The 17,648-nt window shown below is 51.0% G+C and overlaps 1 protein-coding gene across 1 annotated transcript; it reads right to left on the reverse strand.

Moving 5' to 3' along the window:
• Positions 1-1,975: 1,975 nt before the first annotated feature.
• On the reverse strand, positions 1,976-17,030 carry LOXL4 (lysyl oxidase like 4). The gene is made up of 15 exons (XM_079977205.1): positions 16,450-17,030; positions 14,941-15,225; positions 13,173-13,333; positions 12,617-12,822; positions 9,745-9,783; positions 9,135-9,351; positions 8,381-8,564; positions 7,726-7,880; positions 7,217-7,384; positions 6,816-6,978; positions 5,787-6,030; positions 5,162-5,277; positions 4,184-4,320; positions 3,954-4,065; positions 1,976-2,961 (listed from the first exon to the last, which is right to left on the reverse strand). The coding sequence occupies exons 2-15, from the start codon at positions 15,197-15,199 to the stop codon at positions 2,891-2,893; spliced, it is 2,232 nt and encodes a 743-aa protein (XP_079833331.1). The 5' UTR covers positions 15,200-15,225; positions 16,450-17,030; the 3' UTR covers positions 1,976-2,890.
• Between the last annotated feature and the right edge of the window lie 618 nt (positions 17,031-17,648).

Below are 17,648 nucleotides of genomic sequence, written 5' to 3' on the forward strand. Positions count from 1 at the left end.
AATGGAGGAGAGGCAGGCGGCCAAATCTGAAAAGGGAGCAAGAAGGGGCAGAAAAACACTCTTCACAAAAACACCTTGATAACTGAAAATGACGCTAAATTCCACACAAGGGCTTTATTACATCATAAAGTCTTCCTGTTTTGAACACTCCTCCTTGCTTTCTCTGTCCCACCCAGGCTCCAGGAGTGATTACCTTCTGCTGCCTCACCCTCCTGGGGCTTCATACTATGAACAGGCTCTCTTCAGAACCCATTTAATACTCTCTGCCTTTAGCCAGACATGAACAAGGCTGCACAAGGTGTCCCTGGTTGCCATTGGCTCTTCTGATCAAGCCGCAGAGCAGGACGTCCAGATCTGTCAAAGCATGGAGCCCTTCCAGATTATCCTAACATCTGTTGGACAAAAGGGGCACAGAAGATTTTTAAATTCCCCTGGAGTTTAACCCCAAATGTTGGCTCACACTTTGGATGCTGGCTAGAAGGCGTAGTGAGACATCCTCTACAGAGGAATGTAGCAGGTGCTGCTTAATTTGGGGGGGGGGTGCATCTCTTCGGCTTGGCCCTTTATATGCCTTTGCCTTTTCTGTAATTTCCTGTCTAGCCAAATGCTTCAGGAGTGCCTTGGTCAAGCTGACCTCTGCTCGCTTTCCCCCTTCTGCTCTGCTTTGGAGGTGGAACAGAGGCATATATTTGTGGAGTGGTTCTGTGCCCTCCACCCTTCCTCTCCCTTAGGTCAAGATGCACCCTGAAATAGGTGGGGCTGACTGCCAGAAGGGCTTTGGAATGCTAGCAGAACTTTGGGTGTTTATTGATCTCTTGCAGGCCAGGATTAGGAACAGGGACAGGCCCTTTTATATGAGTTCAGTAGCGAGGCAAGGAAGGACAAGAGGTAAGAGTGAAGCTGTTGGTCTTGGTATATGGCTCCACTGCGGTGCTGGGGAATCAATAAGGCCGCAGGGTCTTGCCTTTGCTGCAGGCAGGCATAAATCACTCCCACCCATTCCTCTTCATGCCTTGACACAGGCCTGAGGGCTACCCCCCTCCCCAACCCACAAGACCTGATGGATTGCAAGCAGCTGCTGTCCATCTGCCATTTCTCCAGGCCTTGCTCATTGCCTGGGGAGGGGGAGCACTGCAATGGAGTCAGCGCTGAGTGAGGGGAGAGATACCACTTTGCTATGACCCGGACTTTCAGCCTGACTTCTTTAAACATCGCATGAAGACTCCACTTGTGACCACACATCGTTAGCTATCTACATTGTCCTCCTTGATCATAGGACAGCAGCCTCACTCCTCCTGCCAGGTGTGTGCTCCATCTGGCTTCATAGTCACCAGCTGTTCCCACCCTCTGCTGCACTCGCGGAGAGAAAGAGCCTTCTCAGGGATTGTCCTATAAATGCTGTGGCTCGTGAAGTAGGGCAGGGTTTTCCAAGCTTGAATCTCTAGCCGTTTTTGGACTACAGCTCCCATCATCCCTAGCTAGCAGGGCCAGTGGTCAGGGATGATGGGAATTGTAGTCCAAAAACAGCTGGAATTTGGGAAACCCTGAAGTAGTGCTTCTCCAGGCATGGGGAATGTTAGGCCCAGCAGTCAGTTGCAACCCCCAGCCCTCTCTGTTTGGCCCTTTGGACTCTCAGGCCACAACCTTCTCTCACTTTGCTCCTTGAGCTTTTCAGTGGCTGGAATGTGTCCTGGAACTCTTGTCTGGATGGAGGAGAGGGATGCCATAGGTGATGTTTACATTCATTGCCCCACCCACTTTTACCTCTGGCCCCACCCACTTCTGGGCATGTGACCCCCTGAAAGATTGCTGTCAGAGTCCCCCACCCCTCTGCCTTCCTCTGATATTTCTCTGCTTGCCCCTGTGGTCTTGCCTCCTGCAGCAAGAGTGAAGAAGCAGCAACCCCCAACGGAGACACTGCATACCTCTGTGTTTTTACTCCACTCTATGACTCAGTCACACAAACACCATTGCCTAGCTTTTTAAAAAAACAAAACACAACAACCTTTATTGGCAGGAACAAGCTCTATGAAATGTGGAGGCGGAGAGCCCTTGGCGCTTGGGCTGGTGGAGTGGGGTCGAGGACTCTTCCCTGAGGTGACCAAGTGACCCCCCCCTACACAGGGCCTTTGCCCTCCATGCTGTCGGCCATCACAGTCCATTGCACATTAAATAACTCCACAGATAGCACCAGACCCTCTTCCCCAATCCCTTAAAGTTTAAGCCTCAGGAACGTCCCGGCTGGAGCGTGTAGCAGGCAAGGGGCCAGACGCCTGGTTTCCCTCGGACTCAGAGATACGTCACAGGGTTCTGTGCCCATGGGCAGGAAGGTGGCTCCTCCATGCCAGTGGTAGAGGTGGGGATGCCTGTGGGACTAGCCAGCAAACAGGGCCGCCCCCAAATACGTGGGCTCCTGAGGCAGAATTCTTCAGCGGGTGGAGCTGGTTGAGGTAGTCGCTCTGGGCTGGGCTGCTCCTGTGCCCATCTGCCAGAGAGGCAAGAGGAAAGGGCCTCTTCTGAGCAGTGCTACTTTCTTGGCCTGGGTGGGGTAGGGGTGGGGGTGGAGAGAGAAGACTCTATAGCCTCCCAGCTCATTTCAGCCCCATTTTTGTCCATAGCTGCCAACCTCTGTAAAAATAGGAAGCAGACCGTGCAGGCTGGGCTGTGATAAGCAGGCAAGGGGCAACAGGCACTGCAAGGATAGTTGTTGTTGCTGCTGCTGCTGCTGCTGCATGTCACCCCAAAGCTGGTGGTGAGGCAGGGAGGCAGGGAGACAATCCTTTCAGCTATCATTTTTGTGCCAGCTGGTATCTGCTGTTTGCTCTGAGTTTTGAGCAGGTTCTGGGCCCAGGAACAGTTGAGAACCTGAATTCCTTGCACCGCATTTGCTTCAGACCAAGTTGCTGGCTAGTCTCTGCTGTGCTTCTTCATCCCATTCTATGTTGGCTCCATATTCATCGCCTACAAGTGAGAGGAAGAAACAGTGGCTTTGGGTTACTTTTGACGGTGACTCAGAAACTACAACTAATCCAGAATAAGGCAGCCAGACTGGTGACAGGGAGCAGCCGCTGGAACCATATAACACCAATCCTAAAGGCTCCCAAGGCATTTCCAAGCACAATTCGAAGTGTTGGTGCTGACTTTAAAGCCCTAAATGGCCTCGGCTCTGTATACCTGAAGGAGCACCTCCACCCCTGTCATTCAGCCCAGACACTGAGATTCTCCTCTGAGGGCCTTCTGGCGGTTCCCTCACTTTAAGAATTGAAGCTACAGGGAACCAGGCAGAGGGCATTCTTGGTAGTGGTGCCCACCCTGTGAAACACCTTCCCATCCAATCTCAATGAAATAAACAACTATCTGACTTTTAGAGGACATCTGAAGGCAGCCCTGCACAGGGAGGTTTTCAATGTTTGATGCTTTATGGTGTTTTTATAGTTTGCTGGAAGCCACCCAGAGCGGCTGGGGCAACCCAATCAGATGGGTGGTAAATAATAATAATAATAATAATAATAATAATAATAATAATAATAATACACTAGTGGCCAAATTTGTGGAAACCTTTTGGAAAAAGTGTATTTCCAAGGTTTGATGGCTCATAACATCACTTTTATTTTTTGTAATACCATAAAATATATATCAATGGAAAGATAATTAAATGAAGAATGTAATGCAACAAAGTTTGTAAAATTATCTGTATTCTATCAAAAGTTATAGCCAAATAACCAGAAAAAGGAAACACAACTTGCTTGGGTTGATATGCAGTAGCTTTCCTTCATTTGAATGTATTTTGGGGCATTTACTTTCCCATTGATGACCCAAATTCTGCCCACACCTTTTGCTGTCATACAACATAACATCATAACACGATGCATGTTCTGCAGTGCTGTTGCAGTGCACATCTCCCCCACCCAGCTTTGGCCATAGCCAAGGCCCCCTCGCTGTTCTCTTCTTACCCGTGTGGCACCCGTGTATCCAGATGCGGTGTCCGTCATACTGGCACTGGCAGCGAAGGACATTGTTGGAGAAATCCGACTCAGCTACCTCGTGTTTCGGATTCACAACCACCTGGTAGGGCAGAGGGTAGAGACTGCTGTAAGCGTGGCTCAGAGAGCTATCGTGGGAAGGGGATGTTCTGTGTCCAGATCGGTCCACCTGCCCATCCCTGTCACTTGCCACCACTTACCTGGAAAATGTAACTCCCACTTGGCACATCGGTGATGTCCACCCATTGGCAGTCAATGTCGTGTCTGTACGTGTCCCAGCAGCCTACGCTGACACCCTGCTCTCCAAAGTTGGCACAGGCAAAGCGCCGCTGCTGTCCTGTATGGGAATGACCATAGGCTGGGTTCTCAATGCACTGGTACAGAATAAGGCCTGCCCTGCATCACTACCGAGGTCCTCTGCTTTCAGGGGCTGCTTGCCTGCATAACTTAGAATCATAGAATTGGAAGGGACAATGAGAGTCATCTAGTCCAAGCCCCTGCAATGCAGGAATCTTTTGCCCAACGTGGGGCTTGAACCCACAACCTTAAGATGAAGAGCCTCATGCTCTACCGACTGAGCTATCCTGCTGACTTAAGCCTTTGAATTTTGCTGTGCTATTGTCTTCCTTAGTGGGTCATGCAAACCTCTGTTTTGGATAATGTTTTTTAAGGGTAAGGTAGAGGGCACTGGAGGGACGCGGGTGGCACTGTGGGTTAAACCACAGAGCCTAGGGCTTGCCGATCAGAAGGTCGGCAGTTCGAATCCCCGCGAAGGGGTGAGCTCCCGTTGTTCGGTCCCTGCTCCTGCCAACCTAGCAGTTGGAAAGCACGTCAAAGTGTAAGTAGATAAATAAGTACAGCTCTGGCGGGAAGGTAAACGGCGTTTCCGTGCGCTGCTCTGGTTCGTCAGAAGCGGCTTAGTCATGCTGGCCACGACCCGGAAGCTGTACGCCGCCTCCCTCGGCCAATAAAGTGAGATGAGCACCGCAACCCCAGAGTCGGTCACGACTGGACCTAATGGTCAGGGGTCCCTTTACCCTTTACCTAGAGGGCACTAGAGAGGACTTTATGGAACGGGGGGGCGGGGGGCGGGAGTGGCTCGGAACAAAGTTGGGGGACCCCAGCTGTAGAGGCAACCCCAGATTCTGGCTTTGCCCCTGCACCCTCTTGGCACTTACCATCTGGGCAGTTGGTGTCCTCCAGGCAGAAGCTGGCCTTGTGTCCTTGAGCCACCCTGGAGCCATTGAGAGTCAGCAAGTCATAGTGGGTGAAAACCTCTATGCTGTGGTAGTGCCTGTGGAAGGAAGGGCCATCAGGAGCCTGCTGTGCAATCAGGGGAAGGCAAGGGTTGGGGAGAAAGTGGGCTGGGCTGGGCAGCGGCCACTGGAGCCCTTTTTTGGGGTGGGGAGGAGCTGAAATCTGCTGATCCATGAAGCCCGTCAGTGCAGGAGGATTAGGCGGGGCTGTCGGCTGAGCTACTATTATAGCTCTGCAACCCCGCTCACCCATAATGACAAGCCTGGTGTCAACGTTGCTATTTTCCCAGATGCAACAAACTCCGCTCGCACCACAAAACATCTCGCTTTTTGGACACGTGAGCCTCATCTCACAAGGAGAGGAAGCCACTGGGTTTGGGCAGAGGAAAGGAAGTCTGGACCACATATACATAGCAGGGAGAACCTGACAATCAGTTTCTGGCATCCAGCTCCAAATCCTGCACGTGCTCCATAGGGCACCTGCATCCCTCTGCTAGCGGTGAATATGGCGGGAGTGGCAGCGCTGCGTCAAGAGGGAACCCCCCACCTGTGGCACTGGTGCCAGATCCAGGCGTGGCGTCCGGTTTTTGGAAGGAAGTCAGCCCGGCCGAGGTTGTGGATCTGCGAGGAGAAGCGCAGCAGGCGCCGATGGCCGTAGGGCCACTCCATGCGATCGGCAGAGGCAGAAAGGCAGCCTTCCTCGTGCGCACAGGACAGCATGCTCAGTGGGCGGTCCTCTAGATAGGCAGTCTCCTGCACCATTTGGGCACTCATCACCAGATCTGGGGCAGCTGCAAAGAGAAGTCCAAAGTTACACGAGGTGTCACGCTGTCCCGACTGTGTGTGTAGTGGGAGGTTAAACTCTGAGGACAGACAACTCTGATCTGCCATACTGCTCCCTCCTAAGCGCCTCCCTAATAGCTGTATCCTTTGAACTCAGCGCTGCAGTCCTTGGCTCAGCTTTGGCATATGGCCAGAGACAGGGCCTTGCAGAGCCAGGCAGAAGCTTGGACCAGGTAGATAATGTGCCCTCCCCTTTTTTTTACCCTGGGGATAACTGAAGTCTTATAAATACATAAGTATATAAATAGTTTTCACAAAAGTTATGCTGACAAATAATTTTATTTCAAGGCCCCTTGTGATTGTGAATATGCTGACCCCCTTTGGAATCGGAGGCCCAGGCCAAGTGGCCCATATGCCCCCCCCCCCTGGGCCTGGCCAGAGATGAATCTACCTGCCTTCCCCCAGGACAGAACTATGCTTCTCTCTCTTTTTTTATGTTTATATGCCAATTTTATCTTCCAAGGATCTCATGGTTCTCCTCTTCTCCATTTAATCATCACAACCACCCTGTGAGGTAGGCTAGGCTAAGAGATAGAAGGCGACTGGCCCAAGGTCACCCAAAGAGATTCATGGCCGAGTAGGGATTCGAACCCTGCTCCCCCAGGTCCTGGTCCAAGACTCTAACCATTATGCCACACTAACTCTCTACGTGGCTGCTACATCCCTGCAGATGTAGCTGCCATATCACGTTATGTGCTGTCACCGATGCTGGTCTGTTTCCCGTTCCACTCACTGCTGGTGCAGGTGACTCCGGCAGAAAAGCGCCCCCCTCCGGACGGGCAGTGCACAGGCCCATGGTGCTGGCACTCCAGGATGGAGAGTTCAGTGCCTTTGCAGCGCACGCCGCTCAGCACCACCTTGGCAGCGTCAGAGTTTCCCTGCCAGTACCACGTCTCCTGGAAAGAGAACAAAGGCAATTCTGTTGAGCAAAACCCCACACGACCCTGGGAGCGTTGGTTGCAAAGCAGACCTTCTTCATCGCACAAGCTCCAGGGCGCCCTGTTCAACTCCTCCCCAGCTCTGGATGCTTGGACAGGAAGCCTCAGCCTCCATCCATGCGACTGAGGAGGTGAGCCACGTGCAGCTGACTGCTCAAGGCAGGATCAGAACCTGGCTCTGGGTGCAAGAACTCACCTGGAGAGCATGGCTGGCAAAGCCCAGCCCCAGTTGCCGGCACACGACCATGGCTTCCTGGAGTCCCCAGTGTTCCCCGCAGACGGCACCCCAGCGCAAGGCACCTCCCTTGGAAACCAGGATCTCAACCACGCCCTCCTCTGGAGTGCGCCCACCGGCCAGGCGTACCTGAAAGAGGGAAATGGATTAATGGGCTAGATCATTCCAGTGTAGTAAGGTCTGGGTCACAGGTGTACCTATGACCGCTGCTAAGAATTCAGAGAAGGAAAGGGCCCAGTGACTAAGGGATGCAGGCTTGAGAGCACCTCACCTCTTGGATGAACCAAGTGGCAGCTGTTTGTCTTCAATGGGCTTGAGATGGGCCTCAGCTGCTTTGCAGCCCCCCAGCCCTGAACTTTGGGCTCAGCAAGTGTCATTTCAGCTACCAGAGTCCAAAGGAATAACACCTGATTCCCCTCCTCGTGTTATTTGTCTCACTCCCTGTGTGCCCCCAAGTAATCGGGTCTTACCTGGCTCCAAGCTTCTGTCTGGGGCACATTACAGCGAACAGCTGCATCTGCTTCATGATGGCACCCTGTCTGCATCGCCCCTTGGGAGTGGCACTCTGCCAGCGAGCGCTCGTAGCCCCTGCACCGCACTCTTGTCAAGTGGATGGGACCCAGGCCTGTAACAGGAGCCGCTTTTAGTAGGGATGGACAGTCACCAGACTGGCCTCACCGCTTCCCCAACCTCTGTTTTCATGGAATTGTAGAGTCAGGAGGGACCATGAGGACCACCTAGTTCAACCCCCTACAATGCAGGAATCTTTTGCCCGACGTGGGGCTCAAACCCCCGACCCACGATTAAGAGTCTCACGCTCTACTGACTGAGCTATCCCAGCATGATGTTTTGCTTGGCTCCTCCTCTCCCTGCTTCTTCTTCTTCTTCCTCCCCTGCCTCAACAGTCCCTTGGATCTCTCTCCCCAGCCCACACTCTCCGTCACCAAAGATTCCTTCTGCCACCCTCCATGGGTCTCCCTTTCCCCTTCCAAACTGTGTGGCTCTGTGGCATGTTCTAGAGGGAGGGACACCTGGCCCAGAACTGGTCTTTTCCTTGTCTCTCCTTCCCCCATAGGACGAGGGAAGCTCCCCTGTAATGCTTGCATAGCCTCATCCTCCACTCACCTTGGCCCAGCTGAGCCCTGGAAAGAGCTTCTCGTGCCGTGCCATATCCCAGTTGTCGGCACACCACACTGGCGGCAGGCAGGTCCCAGTCTTCATCACACACGGTGCCCCACTGGCCACCCACCAGCACTTCCACACGTCCTTCACCTATTCGTGCGCCCGCACGGAGACGAACCTGCTGCTCCTGCAGGAGTGGAAAAGCGGATATGAGACAAAGCAGGCACGAGGGCACCTGCCTGTCTTGACAAAGCTGCCAACTTGAATACAATACTGGCATAATAAAAAAATTGGGGAAAGTAAGCCCCACCCCACATAACTGATCACAGGATGTGGCACACGCACACCATTTGAATGGCAATGCCCACCAAATTTGGGGCAGCAGCCCCCTCAAATATTTTATTGGGGGGCCGAAGGGACGTTGCCCCCTAGGAGCTGGCTACTAGGACTGGGTGACTTCTAAAGTAGCAATGGCAGGGAAGACCAAGAGGGAAATAATGGTTTTTTTGCCATGACAGTGCAGTTATTGGTGGAACCTACAGTTCCACTGCACCATCAGTTCTCCCACGCTTGATAGGAAGACTTTGGTCTAGTTCTTGGTTTTATAGTCTTATCTTTTGTAAACCACTTTAAGGTGTCTGCCCCCCTTTACAATCAAGCGGTGTTTAAATTTTATGAAATAAATAAGGGAATCCTTCTTACAAGGTGTGTCTGACACCGACTCTGCCCAGTGGGAAATGTGCCCCCTTCTGCTTACCTCTTTGGGCTTGGCTTGGCCAGGCAGCTTGGCTCTGGTAGGCTGGAACAGTGGTCCTGCTATACAGCTGACCAGGGCATGCATGCCCCCAGGACAGGAAGGTTGGTTCCTAGCTGGGGGAGGCACATGCAGCTTGCATTCACCCAGATGGGCCTCTGTGCCCAGGCACTTGATCCGGTGGATCCAGAACGTGTTGTTTGCAGTCAGGCTCTTTAAACTGTAAAATTAAAAGGCAGATGTTATAGGGAGGTGGGTGGACCTCATCCCAAATGATCTTTCCTCTCACAATCTTTGCTGGTGCTTCACAAATTTGCTGCTAAAAACTCTTGGGAGCAAGCAGGGAAAGGGGAGGGGAGCAAACGAATCCCTGAGACCCACATCTCACTTCTGGCTCTGAGCCTGAGGCAGACATTGCCCATCCTGACTTTTGGACAAGGTAGGGGTCATCAAAGGGGACTTTTGGACAGGAGAGGGGTCATCCTTGTGCAGAGATCTCATATTCTGGCCTCTAGAGATGATGCTTCTCCTTCCTAGCATTTCCAAGTCTCCTCTTATCACATTTTGATTGTGCACTGCTGAACAGAAGGACAAGACTGGTAAAAATCCTCACCTGGACCGTGGATCCTTCAGCTTCTGATTCCAGAGTTTCCTGAAGGGTGAGAAGATTGAATATCAGTGCATCAGGAGAGTGGTATTGAGAACACGCATGGTGTGTGACTGGAGTTGCCACTTCTATAGAGACCCAAATGTGCTTTCTATTGAGACGTTTTGCAGTGGGTTTTTCTGGGGGGGGGGATGCAGTGGTACGCATACCCCTAAACATTTTGTGTATCTTTGTACTTTTGTCCATTTACTGTATTTATTTTTCCCGATTTGAACTATAAAATGGGGGGGGGGGGGTTGAGTCAAAATGAGAGTACGCCTAAACATTCTTTTAAGAAAAAAAGCACTGACTTTTTGTTTGGATGGGTTCTTTTTCAAAAAGTTCATCATCATAGATTCTAAACACTTATTCTACTACTACTATTACTAATAGTCATAACAATTTATTTATTTATCACCTTTCTCACACATCTCAAAGTAATGTATGACATGTAATAAAAATAGGGGGGGGGGACCAACAACACAGAAAACTGCAGTAAATTTAAAAGACACAATACAAAGTAAACACCCGTTCCAGAGCCTTATTCATCCAACTGCCCTTCCTTTCTCCCACTTTTTCCCTCTGGGGGAGCTGCCCACATTTCAAACAGCAACTGGGTGATGCTACTGTTGTCATGCCCTCACCACCAGACTCCTGGAAAGCTGCACGGTTTCTCCTGTAAACAAATTCCAGAGCTGTGGCAAATGGTACAAGAGTGCCAGCAGCCGCAGAAAAGGATGGATAATCTAAATCAAGATTGTGCAGCTGTACCAAGGGCCTTGGCATCTTTAGCTGAATCCTCACCCTCATGGTCTGGGAAGATGGGCCCAAGTCTCTCCACAGCCCGCTTTGGCTGCAAGAAATATGTTGGTCTGGGGAGGAAGCCTCCCAGGCTCAGAGCCAGAAACAGCAGGTCCTTCTCCTCTGTGAGAAGCTGCCTGGGCCAGCCCCAGCCTTCTCTGTAATTACCCCACTGCGGTTTGGCTCATCCCGCCGGAGAGATGGTCCTGGCACCCACACCTGCTCATTGCAGGGCTATATTTATAGAGAGAATGGTGGGTGGAGCATGGAAGATGAGCAGAAGAAAACAGGGACACGTGGGACTACCAGCACGTGAGGGGGGGGGCATGGTCAGATCCCACAAAGCCACAGGAATGGGACAGGACAGTCGTGAGAGACAAAAATGGACACTGAGGCAAGACACAGAGAGGCCATTGTGTCCCAGAAAGCCACTCATGTGCACCAGTCACCTGTGTATGCAGGACTATTGTGAAAATGGTGTTTTTAAAAAACCCCAAATCACATACTTCATAAGACTCTGGGGTAGCTCAGTTGGTAGAACAGGAGACTCTCAATCTCAGGGTTGTGGGTTCAAGCCCCAGGTTGGGCAAAAGATTCCTGTATTGCAGGCGGCTGGACTAGATGACCCTCATGGTCCCTTCCAATTCTACAGTTCTATGATTCTATGTGAGAACAGCCATAGCTCAATGGTAGAGCATCTGCTTTGCAGCAGAAGCTCCCCAGTTCAAGCCCCAGCATCTCTAAGGTAGGGCTGGGAAAGTTTCCCTCCCCGAAACTGTCAGTCAGCATAGACAATAGTGTTAGAGATGTGGAGTCGACCCTAGAAGTTAAGAAATGCTAGGATTTGGGGTTCTTTGTGATATGAAGGGAGAATATAAGCTGCAAGGGGGTTCCTGGCTGGCTGAGGGAAGAGCAGAGCTGTGAGCATTACAACAGAGAACCATTTTGCAATTTTTGCAAAATTGCAAAAGTAGATCAAAGACTATTCATGGATGCCACAACAGCAGCAAGAATTTTGTTAGCCCAAAGGTGGAAGTCACAAGAATTATCAACGATTGAAGGGTGGCAGACGAAGATGATGGACTATGTGGAGTTAGCCAAGCTGACTTTTAGGATCTGGAACCAAGGCGGCCAGAAATTCCAAAGAGATTGGAGTAAATTTATTGAGTACTTGAAAGATTATTGCAAAAATGTGAAGACACTAGCAGGACTGAAATAAATCTTGTAACGTTACGTAAAAATAGTATCTGATCATGGACCAAAAAATAACTTGATGTATACTGGAGGACAGAAACTGGCAGCTGAAATGTGCATGCAATTTATTAGAAATTGGGAAACCAGTTGAAGGGAAGGAGGGAAGTCGTGTGCTCGGTGGAGCAAAAGTATTTGATTTGTGTTTGAAAAGTTGTTATATTTTGTGTTATAAAAAAAGAAAAATAATAAAAGTTAGAGAGCCATTGAGGGTCATCAACAACTCCTTGTCCCAGGTGTGACCAGAGACTGGAGATTTGGAAGGTTGCCAGGGTAACAGCTCAGGGGAGGGCAAGGGGTTTCTGGGAAGAAGAAAGAGGAGGAAGGGAAAATATTGGTGAGGGTGAAGGAAAGACTGCCTGCACTGCTGGGGACCATGCTGTAGGATCTGAACCTCCTCCATGCAGATGGAAGGTGTAAACAGGCAAATAAATGCTATTTCTTAAAGCATAACAACCTCCGCTGTGTCTTCTATTCTCAAAAGGGACACAGAATCTGTGTGGGCGCCTGAGATCCCGTGTGGGACAGGTGCCAGGCTTCTGTAACAATAGCAAGCAAGGCAGACCTAATCATCTGACTTAAACAGCTTCCGGTGTTCCTATGCACGAAATGCTTTCCCACCAAACATCCTGCACTGGTGCATATGCACCCTTTGTGCATGCACATCAAGCTGTCTCCCATCATGGGTGCCCTCTGTCGCTTTCTCAGCCTCATCTGTACCACTGCGCCCTGACAAGGCAACTTGCCCTTCCACCTGGGCAGCTCCCCTCCCCCCACCAGCTCTGACCTGTAGAAGCCTGTGGCAACTCGTCCTTCCTTGGGGAAGCCCAGCATCCCACACACCACTCGAGTGTTGTTGCGCGTCCAGCCGGCATCACACACCTGGCGCCAACGCCCGTGGATTTTCACTTCCAGGGCGCCTTCTGTGATGGGGGAAGCCAACTTGGCCCTGGCCAGGATTGGCTTGATACGCACCTCTTCCACTCTGGAGTCCTGCGCAAAAGAAAAGAAATGGTACATGTTACTTCACCCGTCCACAGATGAGGGGAGACATGTTCCAAGGTTGGGTTTGTCTCCCATTAGGCTGCAGATTTATGGCCAGTTACTGAGGAATATGTACTATGAAACTCAGTTCGGCTCACATCTGAGCAAATAGGCCTGAGATGTGGGTCTAAGCCAGATATGGGGAACCTTTAGCTCTCCAGATGTTGCTGAACTCCGAGTCCCATCATCCCTACTCATTGGCCAACTGGCCATGACTGATAGGAGTTATCGTTCAGCGACATCTGGAGGGTCAAAGGCTGTCCACACTTGTTCCAAGCCCCTCTTGCAGAGCTCCTCACCTGGATGCGTGCCGTAGCTGAGTTGGATCGGCGTAGACCTGTGCAGATCACGCCCGTGTCCTCATTGTGGTTGCAGTCTGTCACACCCCAGCCATTGGATTCACACTCAGCCAAGGAACTTTCTGTGCCAGAGCAGCGCATGTTGTCCAGCCAGATGGGGCCTATGGATAGACAGAACAAGGATTCCTAGCTATTCTTTTTCCAAGCATGGCTGCCACAGCCTGATTTCCTCCAGGTAGGTGCCACTTTCCTAGGAAAACCCATACTCTCTGATTTATATTGTAAGGCAGGGGTAGGCAGAAAGCAGACAAAAACCTACTGGCAGGAGACCCCTGGGTGATCTTCAGTAGGTGATCAAGGGTTTCTTGGCTCCCAATTTTAATTGCTTGGAAACAGGAATGATAACGCCATATTCCTGTACCCACTTCTCTGGGAGCAAGTCCCATTGAGCTATTTCTGAGTTAACATGTAAAAGAAAAGCACCTATCTTTTTCTAAATGAGGCTGCTGAGTGTGGGTGGAAAGATGGAGGTGATTTTGGAGCAAAAAGACCCCTGAGTTCAGTTTGGGTACCAAAACCAGATTTCTGTGCTGCTTATGTGCTCAGTCATTATAAATAAATATCTGCCTCTTTGGAGCCACTATTTTGTACCTGGTTCTGGATGGTGAACGTTGGGGTTCAAGTTTGGAGGGGGGGATCCAGAGTACATCCCCTAAACCTGAAGTCTGCCCATCCCTGCTAAGGTAAATCTTCCCATTAGCACAACACCAAAGCATTTGACATTAGAACAAGGACTTAATTTATCATGCAGATTTCTCTGGGCAGATTGACTGTGCTAATCGGATGCCAGCCTATCTGCGGTGACATGAGATATTTTCAGACCTGAGATATTTTCAGTAGAATTACCTGACCGAAAAGAAAAGAAAAAAGCACCATGGATATAAATTAGCCTGAATGAAATACGCTGCATCATAGAGGGGGTCTGGCATTTCACAGCCCCCTAGACCTGGATGCATAGGTTCAAGATGGTGGCGTACGTTTCAGATGTGCGTGCCAACAGACAAGCACATTTTCAAAAGCAATTTCTCCACCTTTGGTGCCACTCCAGGTTGGCATCTCTGTGCCCTTGGCAAGGCAGCCAGCACTTTGGAACACTGAGCAGGGTTGAAATGAACCATTAGCAGGGAGTTCCTTCTAAAAAACTCCAGGTGGCACACTTGCCCTGCTCTTTATGGTGCCCCTTGCCGAGAGCAGTTTTACTGAGGTGTGCCAAACCAAATCTTCCACCCACTGAGAGCCCTTGGTGACACTGGAGCTGATAAGAAGGCTAGAGCCTGACCAAAGCACTCGTTTCTAAAAAGGAAATGTTCTGTACAGCTCAGACTGGCCTGGAAGCAGCATTTCAGATCCTGAAAACAAGGGCCCATGATCTTAATGTGGACTGTGGTTACTTGACAGTGAAGACAATGCTCTCTGTACCTGCTCAGAGGTCCTCTTTGCAGGTCCTCAACTTGGAAACATGGGAATAGGTCAGTAGGCTGAAGTCTGCAGGATAGCTCAGTCAGTAGAGCACAAGACTCTTAATCTCATGGTCGTAGGTTCAAGCCCAACATTGGGCAAAAAGATTCCTGCATTGCAGGGGCTTGGACTAGATGACCCTCGTGGTCCCTTCCAGCTCTACAATTCCATGATTCTATTATGAAACCCATCTAAATCTGAGCCCAGCAGCAGCAGCACCCCATGTCCCCCCATTCCAGTTCCTCCTTACCATCTCCTGGGCCGTACTTGGCACTGTGCGCCCAGTTCACGGCACCTTCGTAGCCCAGCTCCCTGCAAGCCACGCCCGCCACATGGATGTTGAAGTCGTCGTCACACACGGTGCCCCACTGCCCATTGTACAACACTTCCAGCCGCCCTTCGCCTACTTGGCTCCTGGGCCCCACCAGCCGCAGCTGAATCTGTGGACGCTGGGCCCAGCTGGGCCCAGCCAGGCATGCCAGCAGGAGGAAGGTGAGATGAGAAAGCATTGTGGGTCCAAGGATGACTGGAAGACCTGGGAAATATGAGGAACCTGGTTAGTGGAAACCTGGGTAAGGAACGAGGTCAGCGGAACTCCCTGCTACAATGAAACCATGTTTGATCAGGTATCATTACAGACACACAAAGTTACAGTGTGAGAAGGAAAGCGGCTGGGTAAATCTAACAGGGTTGATCCTTCCCAAAAGACTGGATATTGTACTACAGCAGGGTCCTCCAGTTGCTGTTGGACTCCATCTCCCATCAGCCCTAGTCAGCACAGCCAATGGCTAGGGATGATGGGAGTTGTAGTCCAGAGTCATCACGTTAGTTTTTCCCATCCTATTGTCATGCTAGGGACAAATGAAGACAGAATAAAACTATGCAGTTAAATGGTTTCTATTGTTAGTTACTGCGACTGATTTTTTAAAACATTTATATCCTGCTTTTCCACTGGAGACTTTCAAGGTGACTTGTAACACAGTATTTTAAAAACTAACACTCGTTTGGGAGAGTGTGTGTGAAAACAGCCAAAACAAAAAATTCAGGACCAGGAAATGATGATAGTTATCCCACTCGAAGCACCTAACACTGATACCGTACAGGGTTTAAACAAAACAAAAAAACGCACAGCCCGTTCCTCCAGGATGAATGGGTGGCCGACAGACAGATGTGGAGGGACAGAGAGACAGATGTGAACAGGTTGAGGCAAGAACATTCCAGCCACCCACACGCGCGGGATGGTGACTTATAATCTTCTGCTGAATACCTCCAATTCAGAGAGCTGAGATGTTTGTTTGTCTGCTTTTCCTTTATTTAGAGTAGACGCTGCCTTGGGTGGTTTGCGGGGGGGGGTAGCGGTTGTCAGTGTTTTCACCTGAGAATGCAGAGCTCACAGAATCGGAAGAGACTCCAGAGTCATCTAGTTCAAGCCCCTCATGGGAGAGAAAAGGAAACATTGCTGGACCCTCCCCTCTTTTATCGCTATTTTCCCAATACACACCCCCCTCAAAATCAACAGAATGCACTTGCTGTTGAGATCCATGTTCCATTACTTTCTACCACCTGGTGTGTGTTTTTTTTTTTTTTTGGGGGGGGGGGTTCTGTCTTGCAAAATAACTGACGCGCCCAATTTTTTGGGAAAAGAGTTGCAGGGGACACCCCCTCTCCCCCACCCCCAAAATAATAAATCTCCCCAGAAATCCAGAGCCAGTCCCGCAAAACCTCTCTCCCCAGCGAGACTTTCCGTCTGAATACTCACGTGCACGCGCGGCTCAGCCAGTCCAGGAGAAGGAGAGACGGGGCAACAAGTGAGCGATGCTGGCGGCCACGAGCGACGGAGCCGGAGAGGAGAAGCGCAGGGGCTGCGGGCGCTCAGGCGGCGTCGATCCCGACCAGGATGTCCACGCGGAGCAGAGAGCGAGAGGTGAGCCGAGCCTGTCTCCGCGCTGCCGCCTCTCGTCCGCTCCGTCCGCAGCCCGTCCCGTCCAGCCTTTTTATCGTGGCGGCCGCCCCCTCTGGCTCTCGGACAGATTCGAGAAGGGGCAGGGCAGGACGGAGCCTCGACTGCCTGGATGCTCAAGAGGGAGGGGGGAGGCCTTCAGAAAGCGCCCACGAATAGGGTGGCCGCAGCCTGCCGCTGCTTTCTCCATCTCGGGGGGGGGGCACTTTGGGCAGGTCCCTTTGCGTTTAAATCAGGGCTGGGGAACTGGTGGTCCTCCAGATAGTGTTGGAGGGCTTTTTCCATCATTCCTGACCATCGCTCTTGCTGACTCCGGCTTTTGGGAGCCAGAGTCCAATAAGAAGATTCCTGCTTGCCCGGGGGTTGGAATAGATGGCCCATGGGGGCCCATCCAATTCTACGATTCTATGATTCACAGGTTCGCCAGCCCAGTCTTGAAAGCTGCCAAGAGAAGAATTCAACAGCTGAAGCATTGATGCATCTGGGGTAGACTTCACCTGTTGGATATCCTCCTGAAAGGGCATCTGGGCAGAGAAAAGGGCAATGTGATTTGCAGGGAGGATGGGGAAGTCCCTGCCAGGATGCTGCCAGTTGAATGCTTGTGTTTGTGCCTCTCCAAACCTTACGTATCCAGGATTGAGTTGGCCCAAAGTGCATGTGACCTTGTTGGATGACCAGGGCTGGAGAGAGAAGCTATGCCACATATTTAAGGGGAAACCCAAGAGGCTCTCTGGCCTGTTGGGTGTGTGTGGAAGGTTTCTCTTTTGAAGAAGGGTAGAGGAAGCTAAAGCAGCAGCAATACAGACTTGCTCCTGATACACCCTAATAGTTGGCATCGCTCCTGGAGCAGGATTGGAATCTGAGTAAACTTTTCCTGCATTGATCCCATCAACATCCCTGGGATGGGAAACCTTAGCTCTGTCCCAGAATGCCCACGTGGCCACAGCCAAGTCTCACCATCTTCCTTAACTTCACTAAGCAGAAGCTTGAAGGCTCTG

Source organism: Podarcis cretensis, assembly GCF_951804945.1.
Source record: "Podarcis cretensis genome assembly, chromosome: 5".
NCBI lineage: Eukaryota > Metazoa > Chordata > Lepidosauria > Squamata > Lacertidae > Podarcis > Podarcis cretensis.

What these genes read in the sequence shown, in the direction of transcription:
- LOXL4 (XM_079977205.1), bottom strand. Translation starts at nt 15,199, where the DNA reads ATGCTTTCTCATCTCACCTTCCTCCTGCTGGCATGCCTGGCTGGGCCC. An exon ending in AGACAGAAGCTTGGAGCCAG is followed by an intron (nt 7,385 to 7,725) that starts GTAAGACCCGAT and finishes TCCCTCTTTCAG; the next exon opens with GTACGCCTGGCCGGTGGGCG. An exon ending in TTGCCAGCCATGCTCTCCAG is followed by an intron (nt 6,979 to 7,216) that starts GTGAGTTCTTGC and finishes TTCTCTTTCCAG; the next exon opens with GAGACGTGGTACTGGCAGGG.